This window comes from Oryza brachyantha, chromosome 2 (genome assembly GCF_000231095.2).
Source record: "Oryza brachyantha chromosome 2, ObraRS2, whole genome shotgun sequence".
Classification (NCBI taxonomy): Eukaryota; Viridiplantae; Streptophyta; class Magnoliopsida; order Poales; family Poaceae; genus Oryza; species Oryza brachyantha.
In genome coordinates this window covers 6,373,911-6,396,280 of record NC_023164.2, presented here as the reverse complement: position 1 = coordinate 6,396,280, position 22,370 = coordinate 6,373,911, and the positions used below count along the sequence as shown (strand labels likewise).

General features: G+C 39.9%; 2 protein-coding genes across 8 annotated transcripts; both read right to left on the bottom strand.

Annotated features, from left to right (window-relative positions):
* Positions 1-5,645: 5,645 nt before the first annotated feature.
* On the bottom strand, positions 5,646-9,158 carry LOC102710943 (GDSL esterase/lipase At5g45910-like). Its single transcript, XM_040520583.1, has 5 exons — positions 8,805-9,158; positions 8,509-8,724; positions 8,228-8,379; positions 7,868-8,141; positions 5,646-6,154 (listed from the first exon to the last, which is right to left on the bottom strand). The coding sequence occupies exons 1-5, from the start codon at positions 9,076-9,078 to the stop codon at positions 5,919-5,921; spliced, it is 1,152 nt and encodes a 383-aa protein (XP_040376517.1). The 5' UTR covers positions 9,079-9,158; the 3' UTR covers positions 5,646-5,918.
* A 3,688-nt stretch (positions 9,159-12,846) lies between these two features.
* LOC102723022 (transcription factor GTE4-like) lies at positions 12,847-20,827 on the bottom strand. Of its 7 annotated transcripts, none has more exons than XM_015833963.2 (5): positions 18,899-20,827; positions 18,758-18,812; positions 18,536-18,658; positions 18,361-18,423; positions 12,847-13,822 (listed from the first exon to the last, which is right to left on the bottom strand). In XM_015833963.2, the coding sequence occupies exons 1-4, from the start codon at positions 20,600-20,602 to the stop codon at positions 18,368-18,370; spliced, it is 1,938 nt and encodes a 645-aa protein (XP_015689449.2). In that variant the 5' UTR covers positions 20,603-20,827; the 3' UTR covers positions 12,847-13,822; positions 18,361-18,367. The 7 variants fall into 7 exon arrangements, with proteins under 7 accessions (XP_015689449.2, XP_040376479.1, XP_015689450.2 ...); XM_040520545.1 differs by having other exon boundaries at positions 12,847-13,768; XM_015833964.2 differs by having other exon boundaries at positions 18,365-18,423.
* Positions 20,828-22,370: the final 1,543 nt, after the last annotated feature.

Here is a 22,370-nt window from a genome sequence, read left to right as displayed (position 1 = left end):
TGATCAACTGCATCAAACGTAGCTAAGTTTCAGAAGATAATACTCCCGAGCAATTGGAAGCAGAGAAGATGAACACTCTGAATCCTGCAAATTCATCTGAAATTCAGTTTCAGGTATTAATCATGGTCATTATTCATTAACACTCGGGAGATTAATGAGCGAAATTTTCAGATACAAACCTGACCGGGTAATCTTTTCCTGAATTTCAACACCGCACATGACACTTATGCCAGAACCCATGATCGAAAAGTATTAAGCAGTGGGAATATAGATGAACAATCATAATCATAAACATGATTAAGCAGTGGGAATTAAATAGGTAGAAAAAGAAGAAATAACTTGCATGGATCCGATGATTAATTCCATCCTCCTCATCTCTCATGATTCTTGGAGATTAAGATTGGTTTGGATTTGGTGCATGTTTTTATACAGAGGGTATTGGGCCTTGGGCTTTCATCTCCAAATCCAAGAAAAGGGAGTTAAGATTTGGACTATAGCAGTAACAACGCTTCTGATATTTCAAATTGCTGGATTATGAGTCCTATCCATTGGTTTTTTTAAAGTTTATTTTACAGCATTGTCTTTTAGATATTATGAACATGTATATAAAAAAATTATCTATAAATTATTTTTATTTATAAATTCTGAATAAGCCGGACGCACCACCCCTTATATTTTCCCCATTTAGTACTGCAGTATCAAATAGGCATCCATAGTCAAAAAAAAATATATTACAGATTCCAATTTTCTTCAGTATAGCTTCAGTAGAATCGAATAGATACGTCCTCTATTTTTGTGAAGTTGACTGTGCAATTCACAAGCATGCCGAAAACATTTAAAATATATATATATATAATACAATCATATATGCGCATATACATGTGTGCATACTCACCCATATAAACATAAATGCACACACGTACATGCATCCTACCCGATTTGATACAATAGTCATTTTCGGATCAGGATTGTACGAATAACTCATTCTGAATTTCTGTGTCTTAAACGCACGTTGTGTAGAGACTTTCTTCGAGTCTGTGGCTCATGATCTGTACTGTATTGTACGTGCACAGCTGCTCGTACGTTGATGCAGCAATGCTGCTGCGATCCAGGTCAACGGCACATCTTACCACTTACAGCGGAATTAAAGACGTGCAAAGCTAGTTAATTACTACTCGTCAGATTATACCGAAGCCAAAATTTGGATTAATTTTGAAACTTAATTTTAAGGGTTTTTTTAGCTTAGTCTATTTTTTAACATCGACTTTGAACTATGAATAAAATAAATACAAGAGTTTTTCGAGTAAATTATATTTGGTTTATTAGATATGGCTTATTGGCCATGACTTAACCAATCAAAACATATTATACTCGTTGTAGTTTATAGCACCTGTGTAGATCCATTTCATTCTTGTCTACCTCTCAAGTGCAATACCAACGGCACCTATATCTTAATTACTTTCACCTCATATTTTCACTTTTGCTTATGATTATAAGTTAAAATTTGAATTTTCAACGTTAAATGTGGAGTTGATTATAAAGTTTTTTCATTGTAATTTACTTTGCGGTCTTTACTTACATAAAAGTTTTATCACAAATTATTTTATTTGTAAATATGTCTGTTAGAGATATGATCCGAATTATTATCTGTATGTATTTGGATTATATTACTAGTTTCCTACTAGGTTTCTCCTAACCGTTTCCTACTTGGAATAGGAGTAGGATTAGTTTCCTAATATGATTCTGTCAGTTTTTTCCTATTAGGACTCCTTGATTTCCCCTTATATATATTCCTTGTAAGCTGCACGGGAAGAGTGCGACGGCCCGGTGTATTCCCCTGCTGTTGTAATCATCACCTCATAGTGGTTATTGCCGGTTGGCGCCCGTGGTTTTTTCCCGCAAGGGTTTCCACGTTAAATCTGTTTTCTCGGTTATCTGGCCAATTTCCCTAACAAGTGGTATCAGAGCTATCGGTTGGAAGATCTGATCTACCCGGCGGGGGTGCGATCCAATCTACCCCGGTTGCGGCTTTCATCGTCGCGTCTTTCGCCAGCGGTATATCTGTCGTTTCGTCCGGCCGCGTCGTCGTCGTGCGTTTCCTGCTGCGGCACAGCAGCAACGATCGTCGCTTCTCCTCACGCACAGCGCAGCAACAACTGCGCGCCTCTCGTCCTGCATTGGCCGCACATGAGCAGCAGCCCGTCCTCTGCACGTCATAGCAGCAGTGCTGAAGCCTTCCTCTCCAACTCACGCATGTTTCCCAAGGTGGTGATGATCAATATTCCATTGATTTTTCTACGTGCACACGATGGCTACACCACGAAGATTTTTTTTCTCCATGGAACCTATCATATTTTGATTTGCAATTTTTCTCGAACGTGTCTATCAAAAATAGACATTAAGAAGTTTGACGGCAAGATCAGTTTCAGCATATGGCAGGTTCTTATGAGAGTTTTCTGGTACAAACTGGTGTTTGGAAGGGAAAAACAATTCACCGAGAAGATTTTTGTTCTTGTTTATCACTTTAATCAAATTTCCCAGGAGATTTCAATACTTCGTTTCGCTGTTCTGTTGGGTTCCCCCAATTTATACCAATAATTTCAGGATTTGATCCTATGGCGAGTTTTGAAGTATTATTTAATGCTCTTGTTTTGATCACGTGATTCCAGAGGAACTGTTATGAGCACATGACCAATTTTTCATGAGGTTTATCAGGAGATTCAAGTACTTCGTTTTGATTCGCATCTCTGTTGGGTTCCACCAATTTATACCAACAGGTTTAGGGTTTTATTTCCATTGCGAGTTTGAAGTATGGCTCACTGCTCCTGTTCAAAACAAGCGAGATTCTCGTTGTCCTTAAGTTTGGTTCGTGCTTGCTATAGTCCAAAAGACTATTTGCCGCAAGGTGATTTTATCTACATGAGGTTTCTGGTGATTTCAATTTTTATGCTATAAGGGAATTCGTCTCAAGGTGGAGATTGTTAGAGATATGATCCGAATTATTATCTGTAATGTATTTGGATTATATTACTAGTTTCCTACTAGGTTTCTCCTAACCGTTTCCTACTTGGAGTAGGAGTAGGATTAGTTTCCTAATAGGATTCTGTCAGTTTTTTCCTATTAGGACTCCTTGATTTCCCTTTATATATATCCCTTGTAAGCTGCACGGGAAGGGTGCGATGGTCTGGTGTATTCTCCTGCTATTGTAATCATCACCTCATAGTGGTTATTGCCGGTTGACGCCCGTGGTTTTTTCCCGCAAGGGTTTCCACGTTAAATCTGTTTTCTCGGTTATCTGGCCAATTTCCCTAACAATGTCTTTTGTCTTTTCCACCAAAAAGCCAAAAGATGGCAACCTTTTTTCTTCATGTAAGGCCAAAGTTATATGCCTTAGGCCAGTTCGTTGCCCCCTCTAAGTTAATTTGTCTCTCTTGATTTTCACGTGCATATTTCCAAAACTGCTAAACGATGTATTTTTTGTAAAAATTTTCTATATAAAAGTTACTTTAAAAATCATTATTAATATATTTTATTTTTTTAATAATTAATTAATTATGTACTAATTTATTACTACGTTTTCTGTACCGGGGTAAGTTAATTTACCCACTCTCAAACGAACACGGCCTTAGTAGAATGACAGAAAAGACGATTGTTTATGTTTTTTAACGAGAAACTAAATGACATATTTGTAAATAAAAAATAATTTATAAATGAAATTTTTTATACATATTCTTAGCTACCTAAAAGATAAAAGATAAGACTGAAAAATAGTACGGTTAAAAAACCCCAAAAATCAGCTTTAAATTTAAAGTTAAAAACTTTTGACTTATAAATATGAAAAAAACTATGGGGGTGAGAACGTGGTCCAAGAGCTATTGTCCAGACAAAGTTTAACCGTAGAATGACAAGAGAAAACTGTTACGAAAAGAGTTTGTCATATCTGGCGCTGTTTAGTTCCAAAATTTGTTTCTAAAGACGGCACATCCATTCTTTGAACATCTAAATAAAGCATTAAATATGTATGAACATTAAAACTAATTAACAGTTATGGAGAAATCGTGAGACGAATCTTTTAAGTCTAATTAGTACATGATTAGCCATAAGTGCTACGTAGCCACATGTGCTAAATGACAGATTAATTAGACTCAAAAGATTCATCTCGTGGTTTTCAGATAAAATATGAAATTTGTTTTATAATTAGACTACATTTAATGTTTTAAATGTGTGACTGTACAAATCGATATGATCTCTCCTAAATTTTTTTCAAACTGAAGGAGGCCTCAGACTATCCGGTTTTATAGTTGTTGGGATTAACTATGCCGTTACGAATTTTATATTGGAGCATGAAAGAATTACTTCTCATCCTACATCTTTACTTGATAATCTATCCGTGTATTTCAACAAGTCAACCCATACAATTTCAATGGTTATTTTGGATCCTTGGTATTATTAACTAATAACACTTGTTTTTTTTGCTGGTTTTATCATTTCTTAACCACTTTTTTCTCAGTTTTTTTACAGTGGTGGTTAACTTAGTATAAAGTGGGAGGAAGAACGACTCCGTTTTTAAGCATACATAAATATAAATATACGAATTGGCTTGAAAAGGTTTATACGAGTCCTTTGTACAGTCGTTCCAATAGAATAATACTCCGTATCATATTCTTCAATTGCCATGAGTACACTAGAAAAAGCACAAGTGAGGACCAGTTGGGCAGTAGGACGACAGTGTCCATGATGTTCTTACACACCGTATAAAAATTGCGTTCTTCTGGATAGATCGTAAATAAGTAACTAGGGCACATAGTACGACCATGTGCAGTTCTGAAACACGAGATGTGAAGAAGTGTAAAACCCTTCTGGAATCTGAAGTTTGTCCTTTGTTTCCTCCTGCTTGCTATTTTGCATCACTGTTTACACGAATCCTTAGCCTGACAAGTACAAATGCAACATGGATTTTCTTCAGTTTAACTTGCTGTACTTGCTCAAGTAATCACTAGTACCAAAGGAAAATTCTTTATTTTCTGATCTCCCAGAAACAGAAAAAAAAGAAAGAAATTTCTCTGCTTCTCAAGCTGTTCTGATATCTCTCATTGACAGCTCACACTTCAAAACAAGTAGGGATACAATGAGATTAAAAAAAAAACGAACTGGGGTTCGTCAGTTCGTGGGCTGCTAAAATAAGTGCGAATCACATGGCAAGCCAACGTACCAACGCAATAATAAATAAAACAGATTCTTCAGATCAGTTCATTAGTTTCAACTCCCACCTGCATGCACTGTTCTGAATTCTCCATCCATCATTGCCAATTATTTATTCAGGATTCTTCTCCAGTTACCTCGCCATGTTCAGACTTCAATTTGGCAAACGACATATTTAAAGAAAATATGAATAAAAAATTTTATATTCGTATTATTATCAATCTAAAAGCAAGGCTAAAAAATAAACTTCAGTGAAAAAATCTCAAAATCAAGAAAATTTAAATTTTAGCTTAGAAGCATAAGCAAATTATTCTGTTAATTGTTTGCAGGCAACATGCACAAAACAAATTTTAGACAGCTCGTTTCTCTACAAGAATGCATGACATGTTCAGACAAACGAGGCAGTTAAGAACGGGACAGATTTAAACCAGGGAAACAGGAGATACTCAAAAAGACAATTTGTATCATATTTCCCGGAGGCAATTTACACAATAATGTGTCTGTTACATTTTATAGTTATACCGCCTGACAAATAAACAAAATCAAGCTTTTTGACAGCCCTATTCCCACCTTTGTACCCGACTGCAATGAATGTAATCAAATGAAAATATACATGTATGCAACCTTGGAACCATATGGAAGAACTACTTTCCCTGCTCCATTTTCAGTGCACTATCGTGATACACTCTACAGTTACAACAGAAGAAATGGCTTTCTCATGAAGATTGGAAGATCGGTTGGTCGGCGAAAGGGCCATACACCCAACCTCTGGCAATGTGACCGTAAGCCGCCTCTGTCAAGTGAATGCCATCCCAGCTCCAGTGGGTTGTTGGATCATCACAGGCAGTTGCACCAGGCTCACCACATTTGGCTGTGACATTGAAGTTGTAAGCAGCTTTCGCAACAGACCCAGGAGCCCCACAGCACGCCCTAGGGAGCTGCTTGTAAAATCCTGAATTGAGAAGTGGAAAATGTTAGGCTCCTGCATCAGTTGTTCAAATCAAAGGACTAGTTCTTGAAATAAAGATATCTTCCATTTTTATAAATAATAATGCATCTGGATCATTTTTCTTAAACGATTAAGACAAACATGGGGCCCCGTGAAATAGAAGACAGAAACACAGTGTCCATTAGCAGAATTAGGTGGGCCAGCAATGAAATAGAAATTCTAGCAACTCCACACATGTGATCTAGAGATGACAATGACGTTGAACTGTGATGCCCAACAGGGCCATTAAACTATATAGAAGATTTCCCAACGCTACCTGCTGATGCCTGATGCTCTCTCTAATTAAAAAGTACTAACTACAAAGTATAAAAAAAGGGCATTGCCAGCAAGGTAAGCAAGCAATAGATGAAAACAGAAGTGGATCACCAAAAAAGGATAGCTCAGCTAACCAAGCAATTTGTACATGTTTGTACTCCCTGCAATAGGACATGTTGAAAGTTGTGATCCACCAATGATGGGGAAAAGGTTAATTGGTTAGGTAGTGAAAACATGTCACTTTATTTATTTGTGATATTTTCCATTAAACTAACCATAGAAAGATATTATAGCAACCAGTAGAAGCCATGTGAAAGGTTTTAAAATGACCAGTGGTGAAACATACATGATGGAGATGAACAAAATGTGGCAGTTTTGAAATTGAACCGGATTGTACCAAAGAGGAGCCAGACTGCCACAGCTGTAATTCTAAAGTAGGTGAAGTATGGCTTGTGTTGCAAATATTATTTACATAGCTTAACCGACTGAAGAAAATAGTTGGGTTGCTGTGTAAGTAGCTTGCATAACAACCAGATCATCCTAATTGTTAGCCCCACATTATATATTATGGGTGGAATCTCATTATAGTGGTTCACAATGGCCCCCCTCTCTCAAGAAGACAATTAGCATAAGGGCAAGGTTTGAACAAAGAGTAGTAGAGTAATAATAGAACTGATAGCTAGTACTGCTTTACAGACTAGTGCCAAGATGCTAATGAGCATGGCATTAGTAACTTTGCTTCCAAATTACTCTGAAGATAGATGAAGCTACTGTGATTGGTTTGAAATCACAAAGTGTGCTCCATTGTTATGGTAATTTGTAATATTCTGCAATGTGCTACTAGAGACCTAAGGCAACCTAGATCTGAACTATCTAAAAATAATATGTTGTGTCTTTCAAGGACAGGAGGAGGAAAAGTTGACCCTAGATATCAGTTGACTTGATCTGTTTAAGTAAGGGCGTGTTTAGTTCGCGAAAAGAAAATTTTGGATGTTACGTTGGACGTTTGACCGGATATCGGAAGGGGTTTTCGGACACGAATACAAAAACAAATTTCATAGCTCGCCTGAAAACCGCGAGACGAATCTTTTGAGCCTAATTAATCCGTCATTAGCACATGTGGGTACTGTAGCACTTATGGCTAACCATGGACTAATTAGATTCAAAAGATTCGTCAAACGATTTCCTCCGTAACTGATCTATGTTTAGTGCTCCATTTAGGTGTCCAAAGATTCGATGTGATGTTTTTAGAAACTAAACTAGGCCTAAATCACAGCAGCAAGAACATGAAAACAGAACTCTTACCAAGAAAGAATATAGTACCGATGCTAAATAACGGATAAGATCAAATGGATGCTTCCTGAGCTAGATAGCTAGCTATGAAAAGCTCATGAAACTTACCAAACTTCTCAGGCTGGAGCATGAACTGGATAACAGGCGTGTAGTAATCGCCATATATGATCCTCACATTGGGGTACTTGGGACGGAGCTTCTCAAGCGCCCGCTTGAGATGTACATTGTGCACCCATGAGAATGTATTATACCGACGAACACAACCGCTTTTGGAGCCATACCCATCGGCCGGCTCATCGAGCATGTTCAAGTACACAGGAAAGCACCCAGTGGGCATCACACCTGGTACAATCAGCTCCCTTGCCCCCTCAGCAATCAATTGCTGCACCAAACACAATCAGTTGCACAGTTGAAATCACATTCCACATGACAAAGAACAAATAGGCGATGCAACGAAGAAGTATCTACCTCAATGCCATCAGAGATAGCCTGGATGACATCCGGCATGAACTTGTAGGCCTCCTCAAGGCCCTTCCCAGCAAAGAGGGGCGCATTGTAATCGTTGCCACCAAACTCACCTACGACAAACAGCGAATTCGCATAGAATTCGTCGCATTCAGCTGCAAAATATGAAAAGAAGCAAAATATCAAATACAATTGCAGGATTCAATTATCGCTCGGGGGAAAAAGAATCCCCAAAAAAGTTCACTTATAGCTGTGAAGGTGGGGGATTTGGGCATGCAATTTACCCTTGGTGGAGTTGCAGAAGAAGGGCTTGAGATCACGGAACCACTGGATTTGGGTGAGGAGCGCGCCGGAGTTCCAGACGACGGCGCCGAGCCCCTTGGCCTCGAAGTAGGGCGTGTCGAGCGCGGTGGCGCCGGTGATGGCGAAGTTGGCGCCGTGGGCGAAGCTGGAGTTCTTGAGCTTGGACGGCGGCAGCAGCGGCAGGCCGAATTCTTCCGCTGCATCCAACCAAAGCAAACCATGAGCAAACCAAAAAAAAAAGGGAAAAAAAAACCTAGCGGAGAAATTAACCACCTACCGAGGTGGTCGACGACGAGGCGGCCGTCGGAGCACCTCCCGGTGGGGTGGCCCGGGAAGGTCTGGCCGTAGGGGAGCTGCGCGGTGGCGAGGCGGAAGTCGACGCCGTTGGCGAGCAGGTTCCCGGAGTCGGCCAGCGAGTCCCCGAAGTTGAAGAGCGCCCTGTACTTCCCCTTGGCCTTCCCCACCACCTTCCCCTCCACCGCCGCCCCGGCAGCAAGGAGAACCGCCGCCGCAAGAACCAGCAGCATCGCCCCCCGTAAAACTCCCCCCATCTCCTCCTCAACCCACACCGGCGGAGCAGATCAAAACGGGTAGCTAGCTGGCTGTCCGGGGCCGGGTGGGGGGGGGGGGGGGGCTCTCTTCTTGTAGGAGAGAGAGAGGGTTGGTGGTGGCGCGGCGGCTTGGCTATCCCTCTCGGCCGCCGCTGCTGCTGCGTGCTCTCGCGGGGGGTGATTAGTTTAGTTTAGTCGGGGAGGGGAAGGGAGGGGGAGAAGAGAGAGTAATTGAAGGAAGCGAGGAGGAAGGTTGGTGGGCAGGCTGGCGTGTGAGGATGAGAAATGAGGAATTGGAGTACACACGCTTGGTTTGGACTTCGGGGGGTCGGTCGTATTTGGGGATTTTTTGGTTGGACTCTAGGCTTCGACGCAAACGTCGGAGTCAAATTTTTGCGCTGTTTAATTTGGCTGTGTTAGATCAAATTGGATGTATCTTGTGAGCAGGTGGGCGTGTGGTGAAAAGCTATGGTTTTTGGTGAGCTCAGCTGTAATTCTTTTGGCCTCTTCGTTTTTTAGTGGAGCTGGAACAAAGTATCACTCATTTACTTTTTATTGTTTTGAATTGAGTTCATGTTGCTACCATATGTCTTAAGTTAGGTTACAAGCGATACATGTACAGTGAAAATTGATAAACTATGGCTAATTTTTTTTCTAAACTAGGTCCCTAAGAAGCCCGCCGGCCCCCAAATATAGCTCTGTCCCTGTTTGCTGTAAACATAAGTAAAACCATTTATTAATCATTAAAAATGATTTAAATGCAAAACTTTTAAAATTATGATATAATCTTAAAATTAACTATAAATTCAAGTCCCACCATTTAAATTTTATCAAATAAGTATAAACATAAGATAAACACAAATACAAGAGTTTTCAGTTTTTTTTAATGAGGAGAAAGGAGTCATGTTAACATGGTTTTAGTTTATACAAGGGAGTTGGTTCCCTATGCTATATGTACATATAGGTAGAGTAAACATAAACAAAATTGAAGTGGTACACTTACGGTGTGTTGTAAGTAAACAAGCATTATACATAGTTGCTATGTTGTGTGTGTCGATATATAACTATATAAGTGGTATAAATTTGTTCGAGGAATAAAACTAATCTTCGCCATTGCTTTATCCAACTACTATGTCTCACGTGCCCATTCATATTTTTAATTACGGTGATATCATGTATCCTAACTCTAATAATCGATTGAGTGTAATCAATCAATTCATGCTAAAATTTCTAATAACAACTACTCCCTCCGTTCCGTGTTATAAGACTTTTTGGATTTCTAGATTCATCAATATACCGATGTATATGTTTTGTATATATGTATAGATTTATTAGCACACAGATAAATTTAGATAAGATCAGAAAGAGTTATAATATATAATGGAAGGATTAGTACCTAACGAAGTCTAAATTGACGGACAGGCGTAACCATGAGAGGGGTAACTTTTATCGTAGCAAATCCGAATGCAAATTCAGCACATATTAACAGTACAACTTTTGCCACCAGTTTTGGCCCAAATGGCACGTGTTGCCGGTTATGTTCAGCCAAGATAGAACTTGGTAGACAAAGTCATGCCTAGTTTGGTAGCATTCGATTTGGCCGTCATTTTCCATTGATCAGTGCGTTGATTGCTCTAGTCCTCGACGCAGACGCTCATAATGCACGCACACCTAAGAACGCACACATGTAAATCCTACCCCTAAAGCATCTTCGAAGCCTGATCAGCGGAGACGGCGTCTATCCCTGAAAGCACAAAGCCGTTTGAAAATCTTGAAAAATTCGCTCCAATAATCAATTTTTCATATGGATTAATATCTAGTCACTTTGAAACATTTTTTTCCCTTTCCATACCTTCTTTTCTCTTACACTTGTGTGCATCTATGTTTAGCTTGGTCGTTTGATCAGTTTTTAACAATAATCAATTTTTCATATGGATTAAAATCATGGCTTTTCATACAAATTTCCTGTAAAATAGTTCGGTTTAACAAGGACCAACAAAATGTTCCCCGTACGTTCCAAATGGGACCTAAATACTTTTGTCATTGTCCAATGCAGATTTAACAATGTGTCACTGTCCATGACTGTTAGAGCTTAGAAGATACTCCAGGCAGATGGATGATGAACAAAAGACTACAGGAACAAAAAATCGTAAGGTAGTCAAATTAAATGCGATACAGCACCAACTGAAAAAGAAACGATGTGCCGTTTTACCAACCAGTGAACCAAATTTTCCTTTTCTTAAAACAAACAAAAGGATTAGCTGGTAGATTAAAACAAATTAAAGGAAAAAACTACATCAAATAGGTCAGAGTGCAAATCTGGTTGGTTATGAAATTCTAGATTAATAAGAATACTGCTTTCTTATCCACCACGGTGCCATAACATGGCCTCCTGAATCACCCCACATTTCAAAAGAAATTAAAATAATCATCCCATGTTTCCTCCTAATTTCTTCTTAGTTTTGCTGAGGATGTAACCTGTGGTTCGGTGAGAAGTCAGAAGACAGCACCAAACCTTCCAGAGCAAAGTTGGTCTAACCATAAAAAAATTTGCGTAAGGGAGTGGTTTCCTCTCTAAACATTGTTGTCAAGTAGTTGCAAAATGCACCTATTTTTCTAATGGCACTGGCATGTGCAGCTTTTTCCTAAAAGAAAACCACTCCTAAACCTAACCTGATAGCGGTGGTGTGACCAAATGATTGAGGCATGAAACGAGTGGATTTTTTTAATATACGAAGGGGCGGAACAAACGTGACAGATTATTAACGAGATACTACATCAAGTGTAGCAACAGCAGTGCATGCACACAATTTTCTTTTTTATAAAAAAATTGTGTAAACACTCCAGGATGCAATGAAAGAAATATGTATCCTTCAAGGTCATCAATTCTACATATGATTAACCATAAAACAAATTGCACTTAAAACTTTATGTTTGCAGGGTTGCAGCATTTGGTTCTGAGTATATATATCTGTAGAGGTAGGTAAAAAGTATTGTTATTATTATGTTGCTTTCAAATAGAACATATGCTATGCCTGCCCATAATTCTGGTTCAGTTTACTCCAGTATTTGCATTATTCAACACCACATAATGCATACTAGTCCATAAAAGTGACAAGACGGGGGTTCTCTAATTATTTTTTCTTCACACGCATAATCCAACGCATCTGACGCTCTAGCATCTCACAGAGTTGGTTGGCACGTATCTGGCTACCTGCTCGGCCATTATTTGTGCAAAGGAAGACGCTTGGGTGGACCAAAATGAGCATTGGACTACAGCCATTCGTTCTCCTCTTCTTTTTTTTTTGTTCTTTTGAGACTGCAGAATGTTCATTCATATATGAAACAGTCACATTCTCACAGAGAATGAAGGGGAGAAGGAAAAAAAAGGCATATGTCTCGCTTCAAAGTCCAAACATCCCATCTAGTTGTGTACATCCATGCTTCTACTTGACACAAGTATCAAATCAGATTGGCACTTTTGCACTCCTACAAAGTACACGAGCGCAAGGAACCAAAGCTGACTGACATTCGGTTCACCTCATAGGCTCATAGTGAAGAAAACAAGGAACATATCATAACTAACAAACAGCCTCTTCCAAGCTTCCAGCCAAAAACGAACACCCAACTTCATTGGATGATGTCCAAGGGCCAATGGCACCGACAAAGAACAAATCATTATAATCACATGGCGCAACCCCACCGGAAAGGCTGGAAAAAAAAACTACTGTGTTGCACAAAACGTTGATAAATTCAGAGTGCAAACAGAGGCTTAAACAGACCGATAAAATCAACATCCATTTAGTTGTGCACTTTACCCGTCCTACAAAGTAGGAAGAGAGCAAGAAACCATACAGACATTCGGTTCACCTCGCAGGGGAGTATATAAGGAACATATTGTAACTGACAAGCACCTTCTTTCAAGCTTCCAGCCAAAACGAATACCAACTTAAATGGATAAAGTCCAAGGATACAGACAACATACAAGCTAACGGGGGGCAGCCCCAACGGAAAAGTTGGAGAAAAAAAAAAGAAATACTCCTTCACAAAACGATCTGACATGTGATCAATTCAGAGTAAGCATCCATCATCACAAAGGACATCGACCGGATCGCAGGCAACACAAGACAGCACTAAGCAACGTTAATCATCAGACTTCATCTGGCTAAATTTTACAACACCATCAACAAGCCACGTTTGATGTGGAGCGGTTAAATAGTCAGAACATTACCTGTATTCAAGAGGAGTGGAGTCACCAAACTGTTAGACAATCACCTTCCTACTCACTGCAGCAATCAAGTAATCAACGCAGCAAAACATAAATAATGCTCCAGCTGTGGCTAATCTACAGACTACAGAAGTCCTAGCCAGATAAGAGCAGCGTCAGCAATGCATGCCTGTCTTATTGGATGCACTCCAGGATCTGAGCCTAGTGAATACTTGCCTTCAGCTGGGGGTATCCATAATGCCAAGGTGCATATAATACAGCTGCACTCTGCTGCCAAACAAATGAAAATGACTAGTGTACAAAGTTAACCTACAATCTCGTAAGTACACAGATGCAGCAGAATGGAACTTGTATCAGGCTCAGCAGGCCTTTACAGAATCCTGCCTTTGAATGACATCCTGGCTGCAACTTGGAGATTCCTAGATAGACGGAGATAGCCATGTCTTGAGTCTTGCTGAGGCACTGTCATGCCAAATACAATTAGATAGTTATTCTTCATTGGATAAAGTACTGATTCTGCAATTCAGGAGAAGGTGAATCTTACGAGTGAACCAACTAGAAAATAGGAGAGCACTTATGGAACTAAAGAGTAAAGCAGCTACAGACGGCTAACCAGATGGTCATGGAACAGCTAATAGCTAAAAACAATATTTTAATGGAACCGCTAGCATTGCCATAGAAGGTAAAAGAGAAACAGATGCAGTGGTCAATTGCACTGTCAGATGTACAAGGCAACTGTGACCAAGATTGTTATGCTCTGACAAGTGACTCCAATTCTGCTCCACAGACTAGAATATTACTTCCACAGAATCAAAGAATTCAGAGTCTAATTCTAAAGGCATCAACCATCTGATTTTTTCACAGTTTCATTCTTCCATAATACACATTTATCTATGAACATGTGAAAGATTAGGGTAAATATTCCAAACCAAATAGCCAACCCCAGTGCTCTGAAAATGGTGACACAAAAGTCAAACACATTTATCTCTGAACATGTGAAAGATTAGGGTAAATATTCCAAACCAAATAGCCAACCCCAGTGCTCTGAAAATGGTGACACAAAAGTCAAACACATTTATCTATGAACATGTGAAAGATTAGGGTAAATATTCCAAACCAAATAGCCAACCCCAGTGCTCTGAAAATGGTGACACAAAAGTCAAACAGTGTTTGACACCAATTCAACAGGTTGCTAAAATTTACCTCCAAGAGACTAGCCAAAATTTACCTCTCCAAATCCTAATTTAGCTATTCATGTCAAAAGATTCCATAGCCAAATTGATGTGCACTCCAACAGACTAGCCTCTTCACTAGCTAAATACTAACAGACATGTGGGCTAGTTAGGTTTGGCTATTGAGATGAGATGGGATAGACTAGCCAGATTTGGCTATCGAGAGAAAAAATTTAGGGTGTTTGGTTGGCTGGATTTCCCTAGATGGGAGATGGCCATCCAGTTTTTTTGATGTGTTTGGTTCACGAACGAAACTGGATAGGGTGACCCAGAAGAGGAATATTCCATGAAGATGTTGGATGGATGTATCTGGCCAAATTGGCTGGATGAGCTCATCCCCCTTCATTAACGGTATTCATTAGTGATTGTTTAGTGATAATTAGTGTGTTTTGTTATTAATTAGTAATAAACAAGTTTAAATTAGTGTTAATTAGTGATGATAGATATATTTCATTATTAATTTGTACTAATTAGGATAATATTTATGTTGATTAATTAATATTATTATTTATCAGTAATTAAATATGCCCATCCCATCCATCCTCATCCATCCAACCAAACAAAACATTGGATCATCTCATCCATCCAACCAAACATAAATCTGGGTCACCATATCCCTAAAATTATGGATGGTCATATCCTATTCCACCTTGACTACCAACCAAACGCACCCTTAGCCATTCCAGCAGCCTACCAAGTTAGCTAGCTAGTCTCTTGGAGATTGTTTTTTCACATAATAGCTAAAATTTAGCTTAGCTAGTCATATACCTAGTCTCTTGGAGATGCTCTAACTCATCTAATCATACCAGGAATGAAATCAACGATGAGATTTAAAATCTCCATATGCAAGAGAAAGACAAACTATGAGACATCAGGGTTTTAAATATGTTGACACTTTTTTGCCCTGAGACCAAATCTAACAGTCGGAAGTCTACCAACAATCAGGCAAAGAATTAGTGTCAATATATCCTTTGCAAAATTCCTTGATGGAAGAATACTGATGTATAAATACAGATATAACTCTGAAATGGAGCTCTTCAGATGCCCATTCTAGCATAACACCACGATTTAATAATAAAATAAAAGCACAAGCAGTCGGTATGTCCTCAATGTACTCTTTCTTAAAAAGAACAGCAAGGGAAAAGAATGACTACAAAGCCAAGAAAGAAATTCCAGAGGAAACAAACAAGATGCTAAATACATTATAGCAGCAAGTAAATCCTTGATTACCACAAAACTGAAGTACTGAAGGATATTCTAAAGATAAATTACTGCCCTGTAAATATGAATTCGGTGCAGGCATCATTACTTAGAAGTACTATCCTTAAAGAGATAGGCATGGCTGTAGATATCTTTTCCCAGTTACTATGGCTTCCATCGTTTCGCTTATTGGTAGAATAAGCCGTACAACTTATTAGTACGCAAAAAGTAATTTATGGGAAAAACTTTTTATACATGTCCTTAGCAATTCAAAAGCAAGTGTTGTAAATAAACTATGAAGAAAAAACCACAAAATCAACTCCACAATTAAGTTTTAAAATTTAAAATTTGACTTATAACATAAGCAGAAGCAAAACAACGGGAGCCTATGTAACCATCTTATGGATGTTTGGATGTACTATGGTTGTTAGACACAACTATCTAATTTTTTAAACTGGCATGATTCTATTATTTTACCTGGTAAACATTCTTCTAATTGGCAAATTCAACCAAGTGAAAATGACAATATAGTCCACATGATGGAGAGGAGATAAACCCCCCAAGTTACTAAAGTAAATCATAAAAAAGAAAAACAGATATTGTTCAATCCCAGTGCCATAGTTGAAAAGGTCAGACCATACAGGAGGCTTAACCGAACTCATGTTGTGCTCAGTCTGATTGTGTGCTAAGACCGCTCATGCATATGGAACACTTTGAATCATGACGTTTGCTCTAGGACACACCAAAACCATGGATTTGCTGTGCAAGCTGCATTTCTGCTGTAACTGTGCCCCCCCCCCCCCCCCCCCCAAATGCCAGCTCCAATGATGTAGCCACCATTTCCATCCATAAGGTTTTTGACAATATGCCACACAGGGTGTTCAAGATGACCATGGCATGTCTAGCAAAATGAGTACACTAAGCAAAACAAAAATTTCATGCATGATAGCAGGAAGGTCGTGGGGAGTCATTTGTGCAGAGAGCACGGGCTTATGCACATAATGTGATAGTAGAAAAATTAACATGTGTAATGTTTAACCCATAATTTTGTATATGATACCATTAAATTCATATTTGAAAGTACTTCCATATGATGTCAATTTTGTAGTTTGGATTATGAAAGAAATTAATGGTCAAATTATAATGCTGGAGACTGTAAAAAGCTAATACAGTTATTTCTGGGTGGAGGACATATATTTAAAGTGCCTTTGAACAGCAGTTCAACCGTGTTCCTCTGTGGTCAGGCTGTCAGAATGCCACTGTAAGAATGACGAACCAATAGTCTAACCAATCCAATGATTGGTTTAACATTTTATACTATGCCTCTAGAAACCATATTACATATGGAATTCAATACCTAACCACCATTTGGAGGCCAGTTTCTTCTAGTCCACAACCTGATAGTCTATTGCTTTTCTTCTTAGTTCACCACACTAGAAACAATCAAGTTTACAAATTTACCTGAAATATTATTGACCTTTGCACTGAACCTGGGAGATAAACTCGCAAGTACCTCATGTAATGTGAAAGAGGGTAAGGACCTGAGAAACCAGAATAGGGCAGTGACTACAACCCTTGATTTGTCTACTGGGAGGCATACTCTTGCTGTAGATACAAGGTTCTAAGGCAACCTTGAAGAAGAAGAAAGAAATCTAAAACTTCTTTTCTTAGTGCATCTTTCTGTTACAATTAATATAAGGATCCCTCCCTCATATATAACCATCCAAACAACTAATAGAGAGCAACTTTTTGGAAACCCAATATATAAAAATATCATTTAGGAAACCAAGTGTAAACATATGGAAACATAACAAACTGGAACTAATCCCTTCATAACAAGCTACAAAAAATTTATTTCTCCAGCTTTCCAAATTCTAAATCTTGGGCTATACTATACATAACATGTCAGCTTGATAACCCCTTCCAAATTTCAAATCTTGTTTAACACCTTTAATCCCATCTTATGAGTTATGACTTATCACATGAATCCTTGACTATCTGAGTTTATAGAGAACAAAAATAAGACGACTTTCAGGTTTCAAGTTGTATGCATCTCACAAGGTTTGTTTACATCCATTCAGTTGATCTGTATTTTCATAAGATCATCCAGTTTGGCTTACAGATGCCTTCTCAGATTCTACACAATAGGCTGGTTATGCCTTAAAGTCAATCAACTTATCTATATATATAGTCAATTAAGAGTGAGTAATTAACAAGTTCAGATTGACATATTTTATGAATTGTGCTTTAAAATGGCATATGCATAGTACGCATGCTAATGAGTCGAACATATCCACATTAGCATGCCACGTAAGAACATTCTAAATTTTTCCTAGAACATAGAGACATGCAAAAGCATAAAATTTCACACAGTATAGTATGAAGAATACTTTTAACTATTTAGGTTCACAGAGACAAAAGTGTCTATGTGCACACAAATGGATTTATTTGAATAAACACCAGCAATATTGGTGAAAGAAACTGCCATTAGAAGGAACTGTGAGACATAAATAAATTAACAGTAGGCACTCTCAATTAACTAATTAGGTGCAAAAAATATATCATAGAGAAACAGATACAACTATAACTATAATAACATGAAGAATACTTAATAAAACCTACCTACATTTCAAGATGAATTGGCGGCATCTGATCCATCTGAAGAGGAGCTATCACTGTCTGAGTCTGCCAAAAGAACATAAATTGAGTACACTCTAACGCAAAAACCTACAACTAGCAGATATATCATGAAGGCCAAAATATGACAAGCAAAGCCAAGGACAGAAAGAAACATTACCACTAGAGGAGGATCCTGAATCACTGCTGGAACTGCTAGAGCTGCTCGACCTACTTGCATTTTGCCCGTTATTATCATTTTGTTCTGGCACAGAAGTAGCTAATTGCTCATCTGCTGTCAAATCTGCTCATAAGAAAAAGTAAATTTACTATAGCTTCCACAGGTCCTGAAAATTCACTTGTATGATAAGATGAAGTAGAAAATAGAGTAAATATATCTTACTCTGCTTTGGAGATTTTACACCAATGTTAGGTTCTTGACTCTGCAATCCAATAAACTGTAACTTTCAGTGCCAATCATAATATTCAATTAATTATAGTACTACTTATAGAATAGGAATATGAACGATTGAGTGGCCCATACTGGTTGTTGTGGTGCAACATGTTGTGCACGCAACTCTGCATCCTGTCTTGCAAGCATGGCACGCTCAGCCTTCCTCTTTTGCTTGCTCAGGTTCTTCTTGTAGTTGGCCACGAATCTATCAAGTTCCCAAAGCGTCTCAGTATCCATGCTATCTATCTCGACCTCAATCTCATCGTCATGCTGCCTAACAGACAGATTCTTGTTCTTAATGATCTGCACAACAACATCAAGCTTCTCCGGGGGCAAATTCTGAAGGTTGTTACTAAGTTTCCGCTTCTCATCTATTGTCATATCTCTCTTATCCGGATCCTTTGCCTTCGGTTTCTTCATTGACGGAGTCCTGGCACTATATGTGGGAGTATGACTCATTGGCCTTGACTTGGAGTCCAATGCCATATGGTGTTTAACAGAATCCGATCGCTCAAGGAAGCGCACGTCAATTGGTGGAGGCGGAAACTTATTTGGTAACGGCGGACATGAGGCAAGGTACTGAACCTCAGCCTCAATTTCAGGCCATTGTGCCTCAAAGATTCCTGCCAACTGCTCGGCCATGAAGTGCACATCCTGCCCCTTGGGATTATATGTCATGGCATTATGGAACGTTAGCCGTACATCATCAGCAAACTCCCTTGGGTTCCTGTACTGACCATGTGTGAGACGGGTCTTTATCGTGCCAAGATCCATTGGGTGCTTAATAATAGCAAAATAATCATGCAAACCAAGAGCAACAGCATCTACAGGCTTGTTAAATACCCAACCAAATTTGTGCTTCATTAGCCTAGAAAGCAGTGACAGAGATTTCTTAAAAGCATGAGAGTATAGCCTCTGCTCAGCATCATAACCAGCACCATGAGACGCAAAGGAACGATGCTTCTTCTTGTGATGCTTGGGTTTTTTACGACCATGTGAATCCGCAGGTGGAAACTTATCCTTTGCAAGCAAAAACTCTGAATTTTGGTACAACTGATTTGCCTTTGGTGTCCTCTTCTCCTTCTCGAAGGATTCTGTGTGAGTCACTGACACCGTTAGTGGCCCACGCTGCAGCACTGAGCGAACCGGAGCAACAGCAACTTGACTAGGTATAGGCGTCACAGGATCGGCGAGTGTGAACTGCGAGTGCGCATACCCAGCAGGCAGCTGAGGCGGTGGCACCACCACAGGCAAAGCAAGGGCCACTGCAGACTCGGCCGCCATGGCCTCAGCAGCCGCCTTCAGCCGCTTGGAAAGCCCACGCACCTGGTCAAGCTCCGACGCAAGCTGCCGCCGCAGCTCGCTCCGTGCCCTGCGCTTCCGCGCCTTCTCTTCGGCCGCCGCCCGGCCGTCTCCATGGCCGTTGGGAACGGCCCCGCCGTCCCGGTTAGGCCCCGCGGAGACGCCGTCGGAGGCGGCAGCGGCGGGCGCCGGGGCGCGCGGCCGAGGGGAAGAGGACTCCGGGGCGGCCGGATCGGGCCGGGACGCATCCTCCGGGCGGCGAATCGACCTCCGAATCGAGGCTAGGGTTTGCGCGAGGGGGCTGGAATTAGGGCTAGGGTTCGGAGGGGGTTTAGGGTTTTTCCGCGGGTGCTTCCGCCTGTACACCCTAATCTCCGGCGCCCACCGCGACGTCACCGGCTCCTCAGGCGCCTCCTCCGCCGCGGCCAGCGGCGCAGGGCTCGCCGCGGGCTCCTCCCCGCCGGCGCTGCCGCCAGGAGGGGACGAAGCCATGCATAAATAAAAAACCCTAACTCTGGCCCCCCCTCGAGGCCCGGATCGAGGCGGCGGCCGCCTCAGCGGCGGATTCGACGAGACGGCTGCCGGAACCCCCGGGGCTCGACTCGGATTGGCGCCTCCGAGTGTGGCTGTGGCTATGGCGGTGGCGGTGGAGGTGAGGTGCGAGCGAGCGACGGGGGTGTGGGTGGCGGCGTCGCGTCGGGCGCGATTTTTTTTCTCTTTTTGTTGCTGTGGGAGGGGGAAAGAGGGGGTGGAGGCGGTGGCGCACGTGTAATCCTGGCCGTTGGAATCCAATGGATGGGATGCACGGGCACGGCAGCGACCGACCCCCCGGAACCTGGAAAAGCATTGCCCGCGACGTCATCGTGACAGCCGTTGCTCTCCTCCAACCTGTTTTAGGCCCTATTGATTCAGCTTAGGATTAGTATAATCTGGCTTATTCGAAATAAGTTGTAACAAATAGATAGATTATTATAACAAATTATTATAATCTAAAACCCAGATTACTGTAATCTAATAAGCTCATCTAAATATACTTTTTTCACATTACTGGGTAGTTTCAGACCTACTACCCTACTATACTTAAAAATAATTATTCATATTTATCATTCGTTTTTACTTTAGATTATAATAATCCAGCTTACAGAAATCTGACTTAATAATCCAGATTACAATAATCCCTAGCTGAAACAAACATGGCCTTAGGCTGCGCTTACTTCCCAAAAATTTTTGAGAACATGTCACATTTGACATGTGCGGTTACATTAAACATAGTCTAATTATAAAATAAATTTTAAATTCCGCGTGAACACCGTGAGACGAATCTATTGAGTCTAATTAATCCATCATTAGCATGTGTTGGTTACTGTAGCACTTATGGCTAATCATGTACTGATTAGGCTCAAAAGATTCGTCTCATGATTTCTCCCATAATTGTGTAATTAGTTTTAATGTTTATGTATATTTAATGTTTTATTTAGATGTCCAAAGATTCGATGTGATGTTTATAGAAAAAAATTTAGTAACTAAACATGGCCTTATTTACCTCGTAGTTTTTCTTTTATTCGCCTAGATATATGGGAGGAGATTTATTTGTAATAAACATGTATTTAAGATATTATTAAATCTGCTATTTTCATCAGTATTTATCAATGCTTTTATTATTGTTTGTATAAGCTGGATTTCACTCCAACTCATTGGTCCTTGCATGTCTAGCCCACCTTCTCGTTGGTCGTCGTCTTCTTGACGTCATTTAGTGTCGTTACTTTAATTTATTAGCCACTGTCTATATAAGCTAGATTTCACTTCAATTCATTGACCATTGGCTCACACCTTTTTCACACTATGGGTCGTTGGTTATTGTCTGTTCGATGTCTTCTACCTTTGCCATGGTATGTTTGATCTTAGGATATTTACAATCTGGGTTATCTTTTGATCTTATTGCTTTTTCACTGCCATGTATAGACTTAAATTAAACAATTCGTAGTTCATAGTGGTAATGTGATTATCAAGGATTTTATTTTAATATTATTAACACCTAAATTTGGTATCGAAAGAAAATATGGCAAGATTTTTCCAAATTGGTTATACCTGAGCTTTTTTATAGAAAAATTTGCAACCGTGCCATTATAATTTTGCAAAGTTAGAAATATGCCACTGATATCTCAATGACATGTAGGGTCCACATGAGTCAACGATACGTATGCCAGGATGGCATATCTACGATTTTGCAAAATTATAATGGCATCTTTGCAATTTTCCC

What these genes read in the sequence shown, in the direction of transcription:
- LOC102710943 (XM_040520583.1), bottom strand. Translation starts at nt 9,078, where the DNA reads ATGGGGGGAGTTTTACGGGGGGCGATGCTGCTGGTTCTTGCGGCGGCG. An exon ending in CTTCTGCAACTCCACCAAGG is followed by an intron (nt 8,380 to 8,508) that starts GTAAATTGCATG and finishes CATATTTTGCAG; the next exon opens with CTGAATGCGACGAATTCTAT. An exon ending in GCTCCAGCCTGAGAAGTTTG is followed by an intron (nt 6,155 to 7,867) that starts GTAAGTTTCATG and finishes TTCTCAATTCAG; the next exon opens with GATTTTACAAGCAGCTCCCT.
- LOC102723022 (XM_015833963.2), bottom strand. Translation starts at nt 20,602, where the DNA reads ATGGCTTCGTCCCCTCCTGGCGGCAGCGCCGGCGGGGAGGAGCCCGCG. An exon ending in ATGTTGCACCACAACAACCA is followed by an intron (nt 18,813 to 18,898) that starts GTATGGGCCACT and finishes TGAAAGTTACAG; the next exon opens with TTTATTGGATTGCAGAGTCA. An exon ending in TTCAGGATCCTCCTCTAGTG is followed by an intron (nt 18,424 to 18,535) that starts GTAATGTTTCTT and finishes TTCTTTTGGCAG; the next exon opens with ACTCAGACAGTGATAGCTCC.